Consider the following 13,419-nt stretch of genomic DNA (forward strand, 5'->3'; position numbering starts at 1 on the left):
AATTGAGTGAATGCTGGAGGAGAAGCAGGTGAGGAGAAGGAGGAGGGTGGTTGGTGTTCCCTCATCTGATTCTCCTCTTCATTGTCCTCCTCTACAAGCCAACATCATAACCTCTGTATACCTCCACCGACACAGACCCCATCACTCCTTCCCTCCCTCCTTCACTGGAAACCATCCACACACCACCAGCTCCAGCCTGTTCTGTTATTCTCTCCCTCTTCTCCATCGCGCTTTCTCTCCCTCTTTCCACACATCCCTGCCTCCCCTCTCTGTTCTTCAAACGGACTGCCTCCCAAGCAGATATCTCTCAGGGAAGCCATCCATTTTTCATAAACACATTTACAACAGTTACAGACAGTTAAGGAGAAAGGGAATTGGCCCTTAACGCTTAACAGCCTGAGATGGGTGGTGTGTGCGTGTGTGTGTGTGTGTGTGCTTAATCTTAGATTTCCAGCACCTCCTAAAGTCTAAACTACCCTCTCTCCCTCGTTCTAGTAAATACAACCCCCCTCCAGTCTTTTCCTGTCACTCCACCTTCTTCACTCCTCTTGTGGTGACAGTGCTAGTTGACAGGAAGTCAGTCCATCACTGAGCAGATGGGACAGAAATGATATGCAGGCCATCTGAGGGGCCCTAAACTAGTGTCATGCTGCCATATGCAGATCCAGCCTTCGTCTATTCACTGACGTGTCGCCACACATGCTCACACTGAGGCTGAGAGGAGAGAAGGGAGTGTCCTGGTTTCAAACACAGCCCTGGGCATTATGGATGTATCTCCATAGTCTGAACATGCTTCCTCTCCCCGTTCTCCTGTCCTCTCCTTCTTCTGTATTGATCTAATCACAAAGGACTGGTGAAAGCTAAATGGATTAGACACCAGTCCAGTTCTTTCAGATCAGTTAGACATTAAAAGAAAGGAGGTGAGGAGATGAAGCCAGGCCCCTACTGGTACTGTTAGGACATACAGTAAGAACAGCATGCTGGTCCTCTGCCCTCTAAAGGAGGATAAGAGACAGCAGGCCAAGCTGTGGCTCCACGCTCTGCTGCTACGCTACAGAGAGACGGAGAGCGAGGAAGTCAAAGCGAGAGAGAGAGTGCTCTGTGTCTGTTCCTGCGTGTGTGTATGTACAGTGCATTCAGAAAGTATTCAGACCCCTTGACTTTTTCCACATTTTTTACGTTACAGCCTTACTCTAAAATGAATTTTAAAAAATGTTTCCTGATCAATCTACATATAATACCCCATAATGACAAAGCGAAAACAGGTTTTAAGAAATGTTTGCAAATGTATTAACAGAAATACCTTCTTTAAACAAGTATTCAGACCCTTTGCTATGATATCTGAAATTGAGCTCAGGTGCATCCTGTTTCCATTAATCATCCTTGAGATGTTTCTACAACTTGATTTGAGTCCACCTGTGGTAAATTCAATTGATTGGACATGATTTGGAAAGGCACACACCTGTCTATATAAGGTCCCAAACTTTACAGTGCATGTCAGAGAAAAAAACCAAGCCATGAGGTTGAAGGAATTGTCTGTAGAGCTCCGAGACATGATTGAAAATAGTTGTGCAGCAACACTCCCCATCCAACCTGACAGAGCTTGAGAGGATCTGCAGAGAAGAATGAGAGAAACTCCCCAAATACAGGTATGTCAAACTTGTAGCGTCATACTCAAGAAGACTCTAGGCTGTAATCGCTGCCAAAGGTGCTTCAACAAAGTACCCAGTAAAGTGTCTGAATACTTATGTTAACGTGATATTTCCGTTTTTTATTTTTAATACATTAGCAAAAATATCTTTAAAACTGTTTTATTTTTGTCATTATGGGGTATTGTGTGTAGATTGATGAGGGAAAAATGATTTAATCAATTTTAGAATAAGGCTGTAAAGTAACAAAATGTGGAAAAAGTCAAGGGGTCTGAATACTTTCTGAATGCACTGTATGTGTGTGTGGTGTATGTGGGTGTGTCTGTGTGGGCAAACGTGTGTGTGATTAATGTGTAGCTCCTCTCTCCATTGCTGCCCCATTACCAGTCCCTCTCTCCCAGACTGCCTCCACGCATGACCGCCCAAGCTGACCCTAACTGGGAGAGAGAGGTACACACAGTCACATACACGGGCGCATACGCACGCACACACAATCACACATGCCCAAAAGCACGTATGCACGCACACACACACACAAAGCTCCACACAGCCCCGGGTTAAGTTCTCTCTGTCCCAGCACCGTATCCTTCCATCTCTAATCCCATCAAGAAACACAACAATATACTTGTTCACCTGCTGCTTTTATCCAAGGGGACTGAACACAAACGTTCAAGGAAAGTGATCCTTGCGAAAATTGAACCCACAGCCTTGATCTTGCCAGCTCTACACTCCAACCGACTGTGCCATTCAAGCCCCAAATCTCATGTTCCCTCCCTGGACCTATCCAAAGCCCCAATCTCCCTCTCTCCTCCACAGCCCCAAACACACCCCCAGTCACAGCCCTGACAACTAGCGACAAGCTGTTCTTTGCCTCCTCCCCTTCCCCCCACCATCCATCCCTCCCTCCGCCCCCCCTCTCTCCACCGCCTCCCCCCTCCCTCCCCCCTCCACCGCCTCCCACTCTTCCTACCTCCCTCCCTCCATCGCCTCCCACTCTTCCTACCTCCCTCCCTCCCTCCCTCCCTGCATTAGAACAACATCAGCACTTAATTAAACAGTCCATTTCACACCTGGTGTGCATAGCAGCGCCGAGCCAACCCTTCCTCCATATGCCATACCATCCCCCAGCCACACACACACAAACCCTGCCTCACACACACACCATCCGTGTCACACACACACCAGCCGTGTCCCACTCACACACACACACGCGCGCGCACACACACACACACACACACACACACACACACACACACACACACACACACACACACACACACACACACACACACACACACACACACACACACACACACACACACACACACACACACACACACACACACACACACACACACACACACACACACAGCCTGAGCCACGCACTGGCAACACAGTACAAAGCACCTGATCTGCATCAGGGAGTGTGTGTTTTAAGGGATTGTGTGTGTGTGTGTGAACTCTTAGAAAAAAGGTGCTGTCTAGAACCTAAAAGGGTTAGTCTGCTGTCCCCATAGGAGAGGGTTCAACATGGGGACAGCCGAATAACCATTTTGGAACCCTTTTTTCTAAGAGTGTGGTGTGTGTTATTTTCCCAGAGAGGGGAAGTAAGACTGAGAGAGATAGAGAGAGAGGGGGAGAGAGAAGGAAAGAGAGAGAGAGAGCAGTAGGATAGTTTCTGGAGGAGGATGTCTAACTGGGTGAACTGTGTATGAGCTATTGTTAGTATGTTTACCTAGAAGAAGAAGAGACACAGATATATGGAGGAATACAATACTGGAAGGAGAGAGATATATAGAGAGAGCTTGTTTGTGAGTGACACACACACACACACACACACACACACACACACACACACACACACACACACACACACACACACACACACACACACACACACACACACACACACACACACACACACACACTCTGGGTGTAGATAGATGGTGTGTGTATGCGCTCCAGGCTCCAGATGGAGGGGTCAGAGACACACTGCCCTGCTGTCCCAGCATGCTCTGGGCTCCCAGAAACAAGGGTAGCCCCCGGCCAAACACACACATACACACACAAACACATACACACGGTAACACATTCAATCTCACACTTGTATCCCTCTACCACCTCTTCCATCACTCCATAAACCATCTCTCTTCTAAATATTTTTCCTCTGTCCTTTTTCTCCTTCCCCCAGTCCTCCTCCCTCCCTCTCCATCGCTTTCCTGGTCTAGCTAGGTACTGTAGGTAGGTAGTGTAATGCTCCAGCGAGTTTAGCCCAGCCAGTTAGCCAGTCAGATAGTCAGCCAGCCAGCCAGTCAGTCAGTCAGCCAGTCAGATAGTCAGCCAGCCAGTCAGCCATCCAGCCAGTCAGCCAGCCAGTCAGTCAGCCAGCCAGCCAGTCAGTCAGTCAGTCAGCCAGTCAGATAGTCAGCCAGTCAGATAGTCAGCCAGTCAGATAGTCAGCCAGTCAGATAGTCAGCCAGCCAGTCAGTCAGTCAGTCAGTGTGTATGTATGAGGAAACTGGAGAGGATTAAGCCTAGATCTGCCTAATTAATCAGATACTAGCATGCCTGCCTCTCTGACACGAGGTGTATGTCCTTTACTCTGCTGCAATACTCATTATCCATCACCTCCCCTCTTCAGCATGAGACTCAGTACACAGAGCTACTCATCAGACAGGGGAGTGTGTGTGAGTGTATGTATGTGTGTGTTACTATATGTGTGGGCTACTGTGTACGAGTGTGTGTGTGTGCGTGTATACAGATGAAAGCACAGAGGACGTGACAGGGTTTATAAATCAGGGTGATAGCTAGCTAGTGGCTATGACGCTAGTACAACAAAACAAACAACATCCTTTAGGCTTAGGAGACTGAGCTCCATATGCACAACAGTAACACAGGACAGTGGGCCAGAAACGGACACAGAGGACACACAGGAACACACTGCGCAGTAGGACACGCAGGAACACACTGTTCAGTAGGACACACAGGAACCCACTGTTCAGTAGCACACACAGGAACACACTGTGCAGTAGGACACACAGGAACCCACTGTTCAGTAGGACACACAGGAACACACTGTGCAGTAGGACACACAGGAACACACTGTTCAGTAGGACACACAGGAACCCACTGTTCAGTAGGACACACAGGAACACACTGTTCAGTAGCACACACAGGAACCCACTGCGCAGTAGGACACACAGGAACACACTGTGCAGTTGGACACACAGGAACACACTGTTCAGTAGGACACACAGGAACACACTGTTCAGTAGGACACGCAGGAACACACTGTTCAGTAGGACACACAGGAACCCACTGCGCAGTAGGACACACAGGAACACACTGTTCAGTAGGACACACAGGAACACACTGTGCAGTAGGACACACAGGAACACACTGTGCAGTAGGACACACAAGAACCCACTGCGCAGTAGGACACACAGGAACCCACTGCGCAGTAGGACACACAGGAACACACTGTTCAGTAGGACACACAGGAACACACTGTTCAGTAGCACACACAGGAACACACTGTGCAGTAGGACACACAGGAACCCACTGTTCAGTAGGACACACAGGAACACACTGTTCAGTAGGACACACAGGAACACACTGTGCAGTAGGACACACAGGAACCCACTGCGCAGTAGGACACACAGGAACACACTGTTCAGTTGGACACACAGGAACACACTGTGCAGTAGGACACACAGGAACCCACTGCGCAGTAGGACACACAGGAACCCACTGTTCAGTTGGACACACAGGAACACACTGTTCAGTAGGACACACAGGAACACACTGTGCAGTAGGACACACAGGAAAACACTGTGCAGTAGGACACACAGGAACCCACTGCGCAGTTGGACACACAGGAACACACTGTTCAGTAGGACACGCAGGAACCCACTGTTCAGTAGGACACACAAGAACCCACTGCGCAGTTGGACACACAGGAACACACTGTTCAGTAGGACACACAGGAACACACTGTTCAGTAGGACACGCAGGAACCCACTGTGCAGTAGGACACACAGGAACACACTGTGCAGTAGGACACACAAGAACCCACTGCGCAGTTGGACACACAGGAACACACTGTTCAGTAGGACACACAGGAGCACACTGTGCAGTAGGACACACAGGAACACACTGTGCAGTTGGACACACAGGAACACACTGTTCAGTAGGACACACAGGAACACACTGTTCAGTAGGACACACAGGAACACACTGTTCAGTAGGACACACAGGAACACACTGTTCAGTAGGACACACAGGAACACACTGTGCATTTGGACACACAGGAACACACTGTTCAGTAGGACACACAGGAACACACTGTTCAGTAGGACACACAGGAACACACTGTTCAGTAGGACACACAGGAACACACTGTGCAGTTGGACACACAGGAACACACTGTTCAGTAGGACACACAGGAACACACTGTGCAGTTGGACACACAGGAACACACTGTTCAGTAGGACACACAGGAACACACTGTTCAGTAGGACACACAGGAACACACTGTTCAGTAGGACACACAGGAACACACTGTGCAGTTGGACACACAGGAACACACTGTGCAGTTGGACACACAGGAACACACTGTTCAGTAGGACACACAGGAACACACTGTTCAGTAGGACACACAGGAACACACTGTTCAGTAGGACACACAGGAACACACTGTGCAGTAGGACACACAGGAACACACTGTGCAGTTGGACACACAGGAACACACTGTTCAGTAGGACACACAGGACACACACCATGGACGTTTTCTGTGTGAGTGTGTGTTTGTGTGTGTGTGTCAGTGTTGGTGTTTGTGTGTATGAGGGCTTGTCTATAAATATCTTTGTAGACAGCAAAGTGGATGGAGTTCCGGAGGAGGCCCACACTCCAGCCCGCCCACCCCAGCGACGGCACTCCTAAAGTGGGCAGCATCGGCCCCATGACTGGCCTGTTCCTCTGGAGCTGTGGAGCATGACTCACACACACTGTGTCTCTACCTACGCCAGGCAGACTGCACACAGACAGGCCCAAAATAACAAAGGGACTTTTCTGCTCTGTTTTAAAAAATGCCTAGGTTTAATCATAGTCTCCGTGTGTGTGTTTCTGTACCTCCCTCAGACAATCTGACGACTGTCCCAGCTAGGTCGAAATAGCAACAGACACACGCACATGTACACATGCACATACACACACCTGGTTGATAGAGAGACAGAGAGGGAGATGAGACAGTGAGACAAACAGTATGTGTGCAAGAATGGGAGAGAGAGAGGTGAGAAAAGAGATTGTGTGCAAGTGACAGTGAGAGAGATGCAGTGAGATAGATGAGGGAGTGTGTGGGAGGGAGAGAACAAATAGAGAAATAGAAATGGAGTGAAAGGGAGAGACGGAGAGGGAGAGGGGAAGAGAGAAGGGGAAGGTGAGAAACAATGGAGGAAGAGAATGAGATTGAGAGGGTGAGTGTGTGTGTGAGAGAGAGGGAGAGATTGGGGTTGTGAGCTCTGTCTCGTGTTTCTTTCTCAGAGTAATAAATCATTGGTGTTGTGCCCCCGGTGTGATCTGCAGGGAAGCCAGGCAGCCAGGGAGGAGGGGACCTCTCTCAAACACACAGCCTGATTAAGAGAGCCTGACCCTGGGCCGGGATGACTGGGGCTGCTGGGGCTCACTGGAGCTGGGGCAGACAGCCAGATATACACACACAAACACACACAAACACGTACACTTACACACGCACACTCACACACACCCAAACAGGATCCCTCCCAGCCCTACTCAGGGGACTCTCAGCAGTCTGGCTCCGTCCCCCTGGAGGGGCCCAGCAGCATATGTGTGTGTGTCTTAGGGGGCCAGTGAAGCTCCTGTGTATGTGGGCCAGCCAGAGTCTCTGTTCTGGGGAAGGTTACACCTCATAGACACACACACCATGGTTGACCAGAGCCACTGTTTCTCACACCATCTACCAGAAAGGCCTCAGTGAGCTGCTGCCCAAAGCCAGCCAGTCAAACAGCCCCCGAGAGAATAGCGTGTGTGTGAGTGTGTGTGTGTGTTTACACGGGAGAATAGCAGCCTTGTCCATCTGTGACCTAAGTCTGACCCTGTCCAGACAAAAAACAACAACTGAAAAAACAACATCCGACTTTCTGTAGCACACAGCAATATCTAATATCCAAACTAGCTACAAATATCAACCACTCACAATCAAACCATGAGCTGTATGTCTGACTGATAGGAAGCTGTAGGAGGTCGAAAGGGTAGTGAGAAAAAGAGAAGTATTCTATTGATTCAGTGTTGAGTGAGAAATGGCTGTAAGAAACCTCCTATGTTCTACTGTGTAGTGAGTCTGAGAGGAGAGGGTCAGTGTGTTACAGATGCATCATATGATCCCTCCACAACCAATTCTAAAAGCAGTCCTTGTCAACTGCTCACCCCACCACACAATGACTACTTCACAGTCAGGTTAGACCAGTGGGATAGCAGGGCCCAATAAACTCAACAACACAGTGGTGTGTGTGTGTGTGTATGTGCGTGTGTGTTTGCTCCCTGTGAGGAGAGGAGGTGACACAAACATGCAATGTCATTCACACATACACATGGACACAACTGCACACACACACACACACACACACACACACACACACACACACACACACACACACACACGCACACGCACACGCACACACACACACACACACACACACACACACACACACACACACACACACACGGGTCTAGCTGACCCGCTTAAATGGGTCAGCTAGACCGGCTGTTCTGTGTCCTGCTCTCTTTGGGGAGGCTGCATAATTCAATCTAGTGTGAATATCACTCCACTGCTATTAGCAGCTAAACACGACACACAGGGACGGCCCCAGCAGAGGAACCTCTGAGACATCCGAGGGTTCTGAGGGGTTAGGCTACAGGGGTCAAGGGTTAGAGTTTAGGGTCCAGGAGGACAGACGGTTTTTGAATGAGCTTAGCGCCTCATGGAGGAAGGAAGGAGTGAGAGGAGGGTAAGAAGAGGGGACGGTTAGTTCATACGGGTAAGAGGGATTTCTGACAACAGCTGGTTGTAAAATGGCTTTAAATGACCCAACGTTTCTGCACCTTATATAGGCTTGATAACAATACACCTGGCATTTAGAAACTCTATAATCATAACTCTGTCTGTCCACATGTGTGTGGGTTGTCCTTACCTCGAGGATCCTCAGCCTGTTTGGCCAGTTTACGGAGGGCGGCGGCGAATCCGGAGTGTGCAGACTGGGCCGCCGGGCTCCCATTGGCTACGATAGATCCGTTAAGGGACGACGGGGTGAGGGGGCTGACCGTCGCCGTGGTGCGAGTTGCCGTGGATATCATTCCTAAGGAAGGTGACTTTGGCTCATGGCTCATGCCTGGAGATAGGAGAGAGAGGGAGAGAAAGGGTTAATAGACATAATAGACTGATGTTAGTCATTTAGAAAGCAATTACAAAGCGGCTGTAGATGATGGGGTCAGTCAGTCTCAGTCAGACTTACTCATGCTGTGATTGGTCAACTTATCAGTTGAGGGTTCAGACAGCTGACACTATGGAACCCCCCCCCCAGTGACACTGAGCCCTGTGGACTGGAAAATCTCTCCCACACACTGGGGGCTGTCTGTCTGTCTCACACCAGACCGTACACACACACACACTGGGGGCTATCTGTCTGTCTCACACCAGACCGTACACACACACACACTGGGGGCTATCTGTCTGTCTCACACCAGACCGTACACACACACACACACTGGGGGCTATCTGTCTGTCTCACACCAGACCGTACACACACACACTGGGGGCTATCTGTCTGTCTCACACCACACCTTACACACCTTACACACCTTACACACCTTACACACCTTACACACCTTACACACACACACACACACACACACACACACACACACACACACACACACACACACACACAGACACATATATAAACACAGACACACACAGTAGTGAGTGGAGCTGAGAGTCAGCCAGAGCGCAGTGTGGTCTGTGTGTCTGTATGTCTAGCTGGGGGAGGGGGGCTTTGGACTTAGGCTGGGGAGCTGGGGTTAAAGGTTATAGGTTACATGGTGTGTGACCCCTACCTCAAGAGGTCCGGTCTGTCTGCCTCAGCCCACACAGCAGCTCTACTTAACATGCTCCAACTGAGCCAGGCCCAATATAAACCTTTCAAACACACACCATGAGAGAACAGTTTGATAGAGGTAACACACGCCATGAGAGAACAGTTTGATAGAGGTAACACACACCATGAGAGAACAGTTTGATAGAGGTAAGACACACCATGAGAGAACAGTTTGATAGAGGTAAGACACACCATGAGAGAACAGTTTGATAGAGGTAAGACACACCATGAGAGAACAGTTTGATAGAGGTAACACACACCATGAGAGAACAGTTTGATAGAGGTAACACACACCATGAGAGAACAGTTTGATAGAGGTAAGACACACCATGAGAGAACAGTTTGATAGAGGTAAGACACACCATGAGAGAACAGTTTGATAGAGGTAACACACACCATGAGAGAACAGTTTGATAGAGGTAACACACACCATGAGAGAACAGTTTGATAGAGGTAACACACACCATGAGAGAACAGTTTGATAGAGGTAACACACACCATGAGAGAACAGTTTGATAGAGGTAACACGAACCTGTGTTTGTGGGTGGGAGTGTGTGTGTTGTTGAATCACAGATAAATATCATAGAGCCTTATATAGTCCTACATCCAGTGTACAGTCTGAAAAGCATGTGATCTACTCTGAGTTTACATTGCCTTCATAGTGTTTATAGTGATATAGCACCATCAGTAAACGGGATAGTTGACGCAACTCTATAGTTTAGCATTATGTACAGGACACAGATACTCCTATTACCATTACACATCACCTAACGTTATTATGGTGTCCATGCCACCCTGTGTACCCCTCTCTCTCTCTCTCTCTCTCTCCCTCCTCTCTCTGCTGAGTGACCTGTTGGACTGTGAGTGGAGTTTTGTTCTCTTGTCTTTTCTCCGTGTCAGATTTACGAGCACACTGTGGGGGATGTAGGGGATCGAGGGTTTCTCTGTCTCTCAGTGAAGGGGTGAAAGGGGACACTGTGATGACAGCTCCTGGGCCGGTGGAATCCCTGAATGCCAGAGAGCGGCATGCCGTCGCACAGAACACACACACACACACACACACACACACACACACACACACACACACACACACACACACACACACACACACACACACACACACACACACACACATACACACACACACACACACACACACACACACACACATCTTACATGAGCAAACACATGGAATAAACACACACGTACTTTACATAAACGAACACACATCACAACTCGATGGCCCCATTAACTACAAGTCCCCAGAGTTAGAGGTCATGGTAGGGTCAGAGTAAAAAGCAGTCTGTAGGGATGCAGTGAGATTACACACATACATGCACACATTACAACATTACTACCACACACCATATCTGATTACACACACACATACACATTACACACACTCAGTCTTATCAATATCACAGATCCACACTCAAATGTAGCCAAAACACACACCATACCTACCCTCACACAACCAAGCACGCACGCACGCACACACGCACACACGCACACACGCACACACACACACACACACACACACACACACACACACACACACACACACACACACACACACACACACACACACACACACACACAGACAGTACACACTCACCCACAGTAGCATACAGTGTCAATAGCACTAATAGATCTGTAGAGTTATATATAGGTCCACCCCAGAGCCTGGGCAGGTCTATTAAAAAACCCATGTCTCCCTGAGCCTGAGAGAGGTCTGGGGGGCTGTGTGTGTGTGTGTGTGTGTGTGTGTGTGTGTGTGTGTGTGTGTGTGTGTGTGTGTGTGTGTGTGTGTGTGTGTGTGTGTGTGTGTGTGTGTGTGTGTGTGCGTGTGTGTGTGTGCCTGGCTGCCGTTGTTTAAGTGTGCAAGGGAGTGTGTGTGTGTCAGTGCGAGAGCGCTGGAGTGGAACAGAAGATGGCAGGGGAGTAGTGAACTGGTGGGTCACAGGGACACAGAGTGTAACGGGAGAGAAAATGAGTGGCAACACCTCTGGGTCCGCCCTACTTATAACCTCCCATTCACCCCCTGCACTCCCTGTGAACCCCCAGCAACACAATTCATAATGAAATTAACAATGAGCTCCCTTTCCACACACACACTCACACACACAGCAACAGCCAGGCGCACACACCCAAGCACACACACTCACATCGACAGCCAGGCACAGCAACCGCTCAGTTCACTGCTGTGACCTGTTCACGACTGCAAAGCCCTGCTCCACCCACCTCTTCTTACAAACACACACCTTCACACACACGGATACACACACAGCCTCAGGGCTTTAAAGAAAGAGAGAGCATTCTATCGGTAAAGCGGGAACTTTTCACAGGAGCTAGTAAGATGGTAATCGACCGCTAGAGAAACACCATACATATTCAAGAAACACAGTCATGCTGATAGCACACACAGTCACACACACGCCTCCTTCACACACACCCCTCCCTCCCTCCCTCCCTCCCTCCCACACACACACACACACACACACACACACACACACACACACACACACACACACACACACACACACACACACACACAGGGCTAGCGGCGGTTCTCGACCCCCTCAGAGTAGCAGAGTGAAAGCAGTGGCGGGTGTTGAGGCTCCTTACTGCACAAAGGACTGGAGCTCCCTGGTTCTCCCATCGCTGCATCTTCAGCCAAACCCAGCACACAGACAGAGACACAGTCAAGACACACACCATCTTCTCTTCCTCCTCTCCGTCGCTTCTCTCTCCTTTTCTCTCTCTCTCTCGCGCACGCTCACTCGGTCGCTCACAAAGACCGTTTGGAGCTTATCTTACGAAGCAACACACCACACAACTCTGCCTATCTCCTCTCTCTCTCGCTTTCTCTCGCTGAGTGAAAACAGAAATTCTTAGCCTAGCAGCTGCTGCGATGTCACATGACCTTCCCCCCTCCCATCTCCTCCTCTTCCTCCCTTCTCCCCCTCCTCCTCTCCCTCCCTTCTCCTCTCAACCTATAATTCCTGAGTCATTGGGAGATAACAGAGGCATGGATGCCCTGCCAAGGGGAGCGAGGGAGGGGAAGAGAGAGGGAGGAGGGCGGGGGAAGGAGTGACTGTGTGTGTCAGCTGCTTCTTCTTCCACACACAGCCCCGGTCGTCACATCTGACCCCCCTGTCGGGGGGAGGAGGGGAGGGGGAGGGTGGTTAAATATGTGAGGCGCTGACACCCTCCTCCTCCTTCTCCCCTCCTCCCTCTCCCCCTGGCTGTTAGAAAAAGAAGAGAGAAAGATAGAGAGAGAGAGAGAGAGAGAGAGAGAGAAGGAGGGAGATATATAATGCCGGAGGCTAAGGTGGAAGCTTGTTCTGGCCTGTGTTACTGAGACATTGCCCCCACAGCTAGACTGCTAACAGACACACACACACACACACACTAAGCAAACATAGCCAGGCTCATGTTCAGATCCAAAAGCTTGGCTTCCAGTGGGAGAGAAAACAGCTTTGATCTGTCCTCTTTATCACCAACCGAGAGCAGACACACACTACAGTTACCTCACACAGAGCCAGTTGAGGGGTTTATACCACACACACACACGTATGCACACAATACTGCTATTTTGC

General features: G+C 49.5%; 1 protein-coding gene and 1 long non-coding RNA gene across 2 annotated transcripts in view; both read right to left on the reverse strand.

The window, feature by feature from the left end:
• Positions 1–13,419, reverse strand: part of LOC135549982 (genetic suppressor element 1-like) — a 446,019-nt gene that overhangs the window by 55,836 nt on the left and 376,764 nt on the right. The window contains 1 exon segment of the mRNA XM_064980399.1: positions 8,858–9,055. Coding sequence (XP_064836471.1) covers positions 8,858–9,055 — 198 coding nt within the window.
• On the reverse strand, positions 9,205–12,749 carry LOC135549989 (uncharacterized). The gene is made up of 3 exons (XR_010457049.1): positions 12,446–12,749; positions 9,780–9,861; positions 9,205–9,551 (listed from the first exon to the last, which is right to left on the reverse strand). It is a non-coding gene; the product is annotated as an uncharacterized LOC135549989 (long non-coding RNA).

The sequence above is a fragment of the Oncorhynchus masou genome, chromosome 1 (assembly GCF_036934945.1).
Source record: "Oncorhynchus masou masou isolate Uvic2021 chromosome 1, UVic_Omas_1.1, whole genome shotgun sequence".
Taxonomy (NCBI): domain Eukaryota; kingdom Metazoa; phylum Chordata; class Actinopteri; order Salmoniformes; family Salmonidae; genus Oncorhynchus; species Oncorhynchus masou.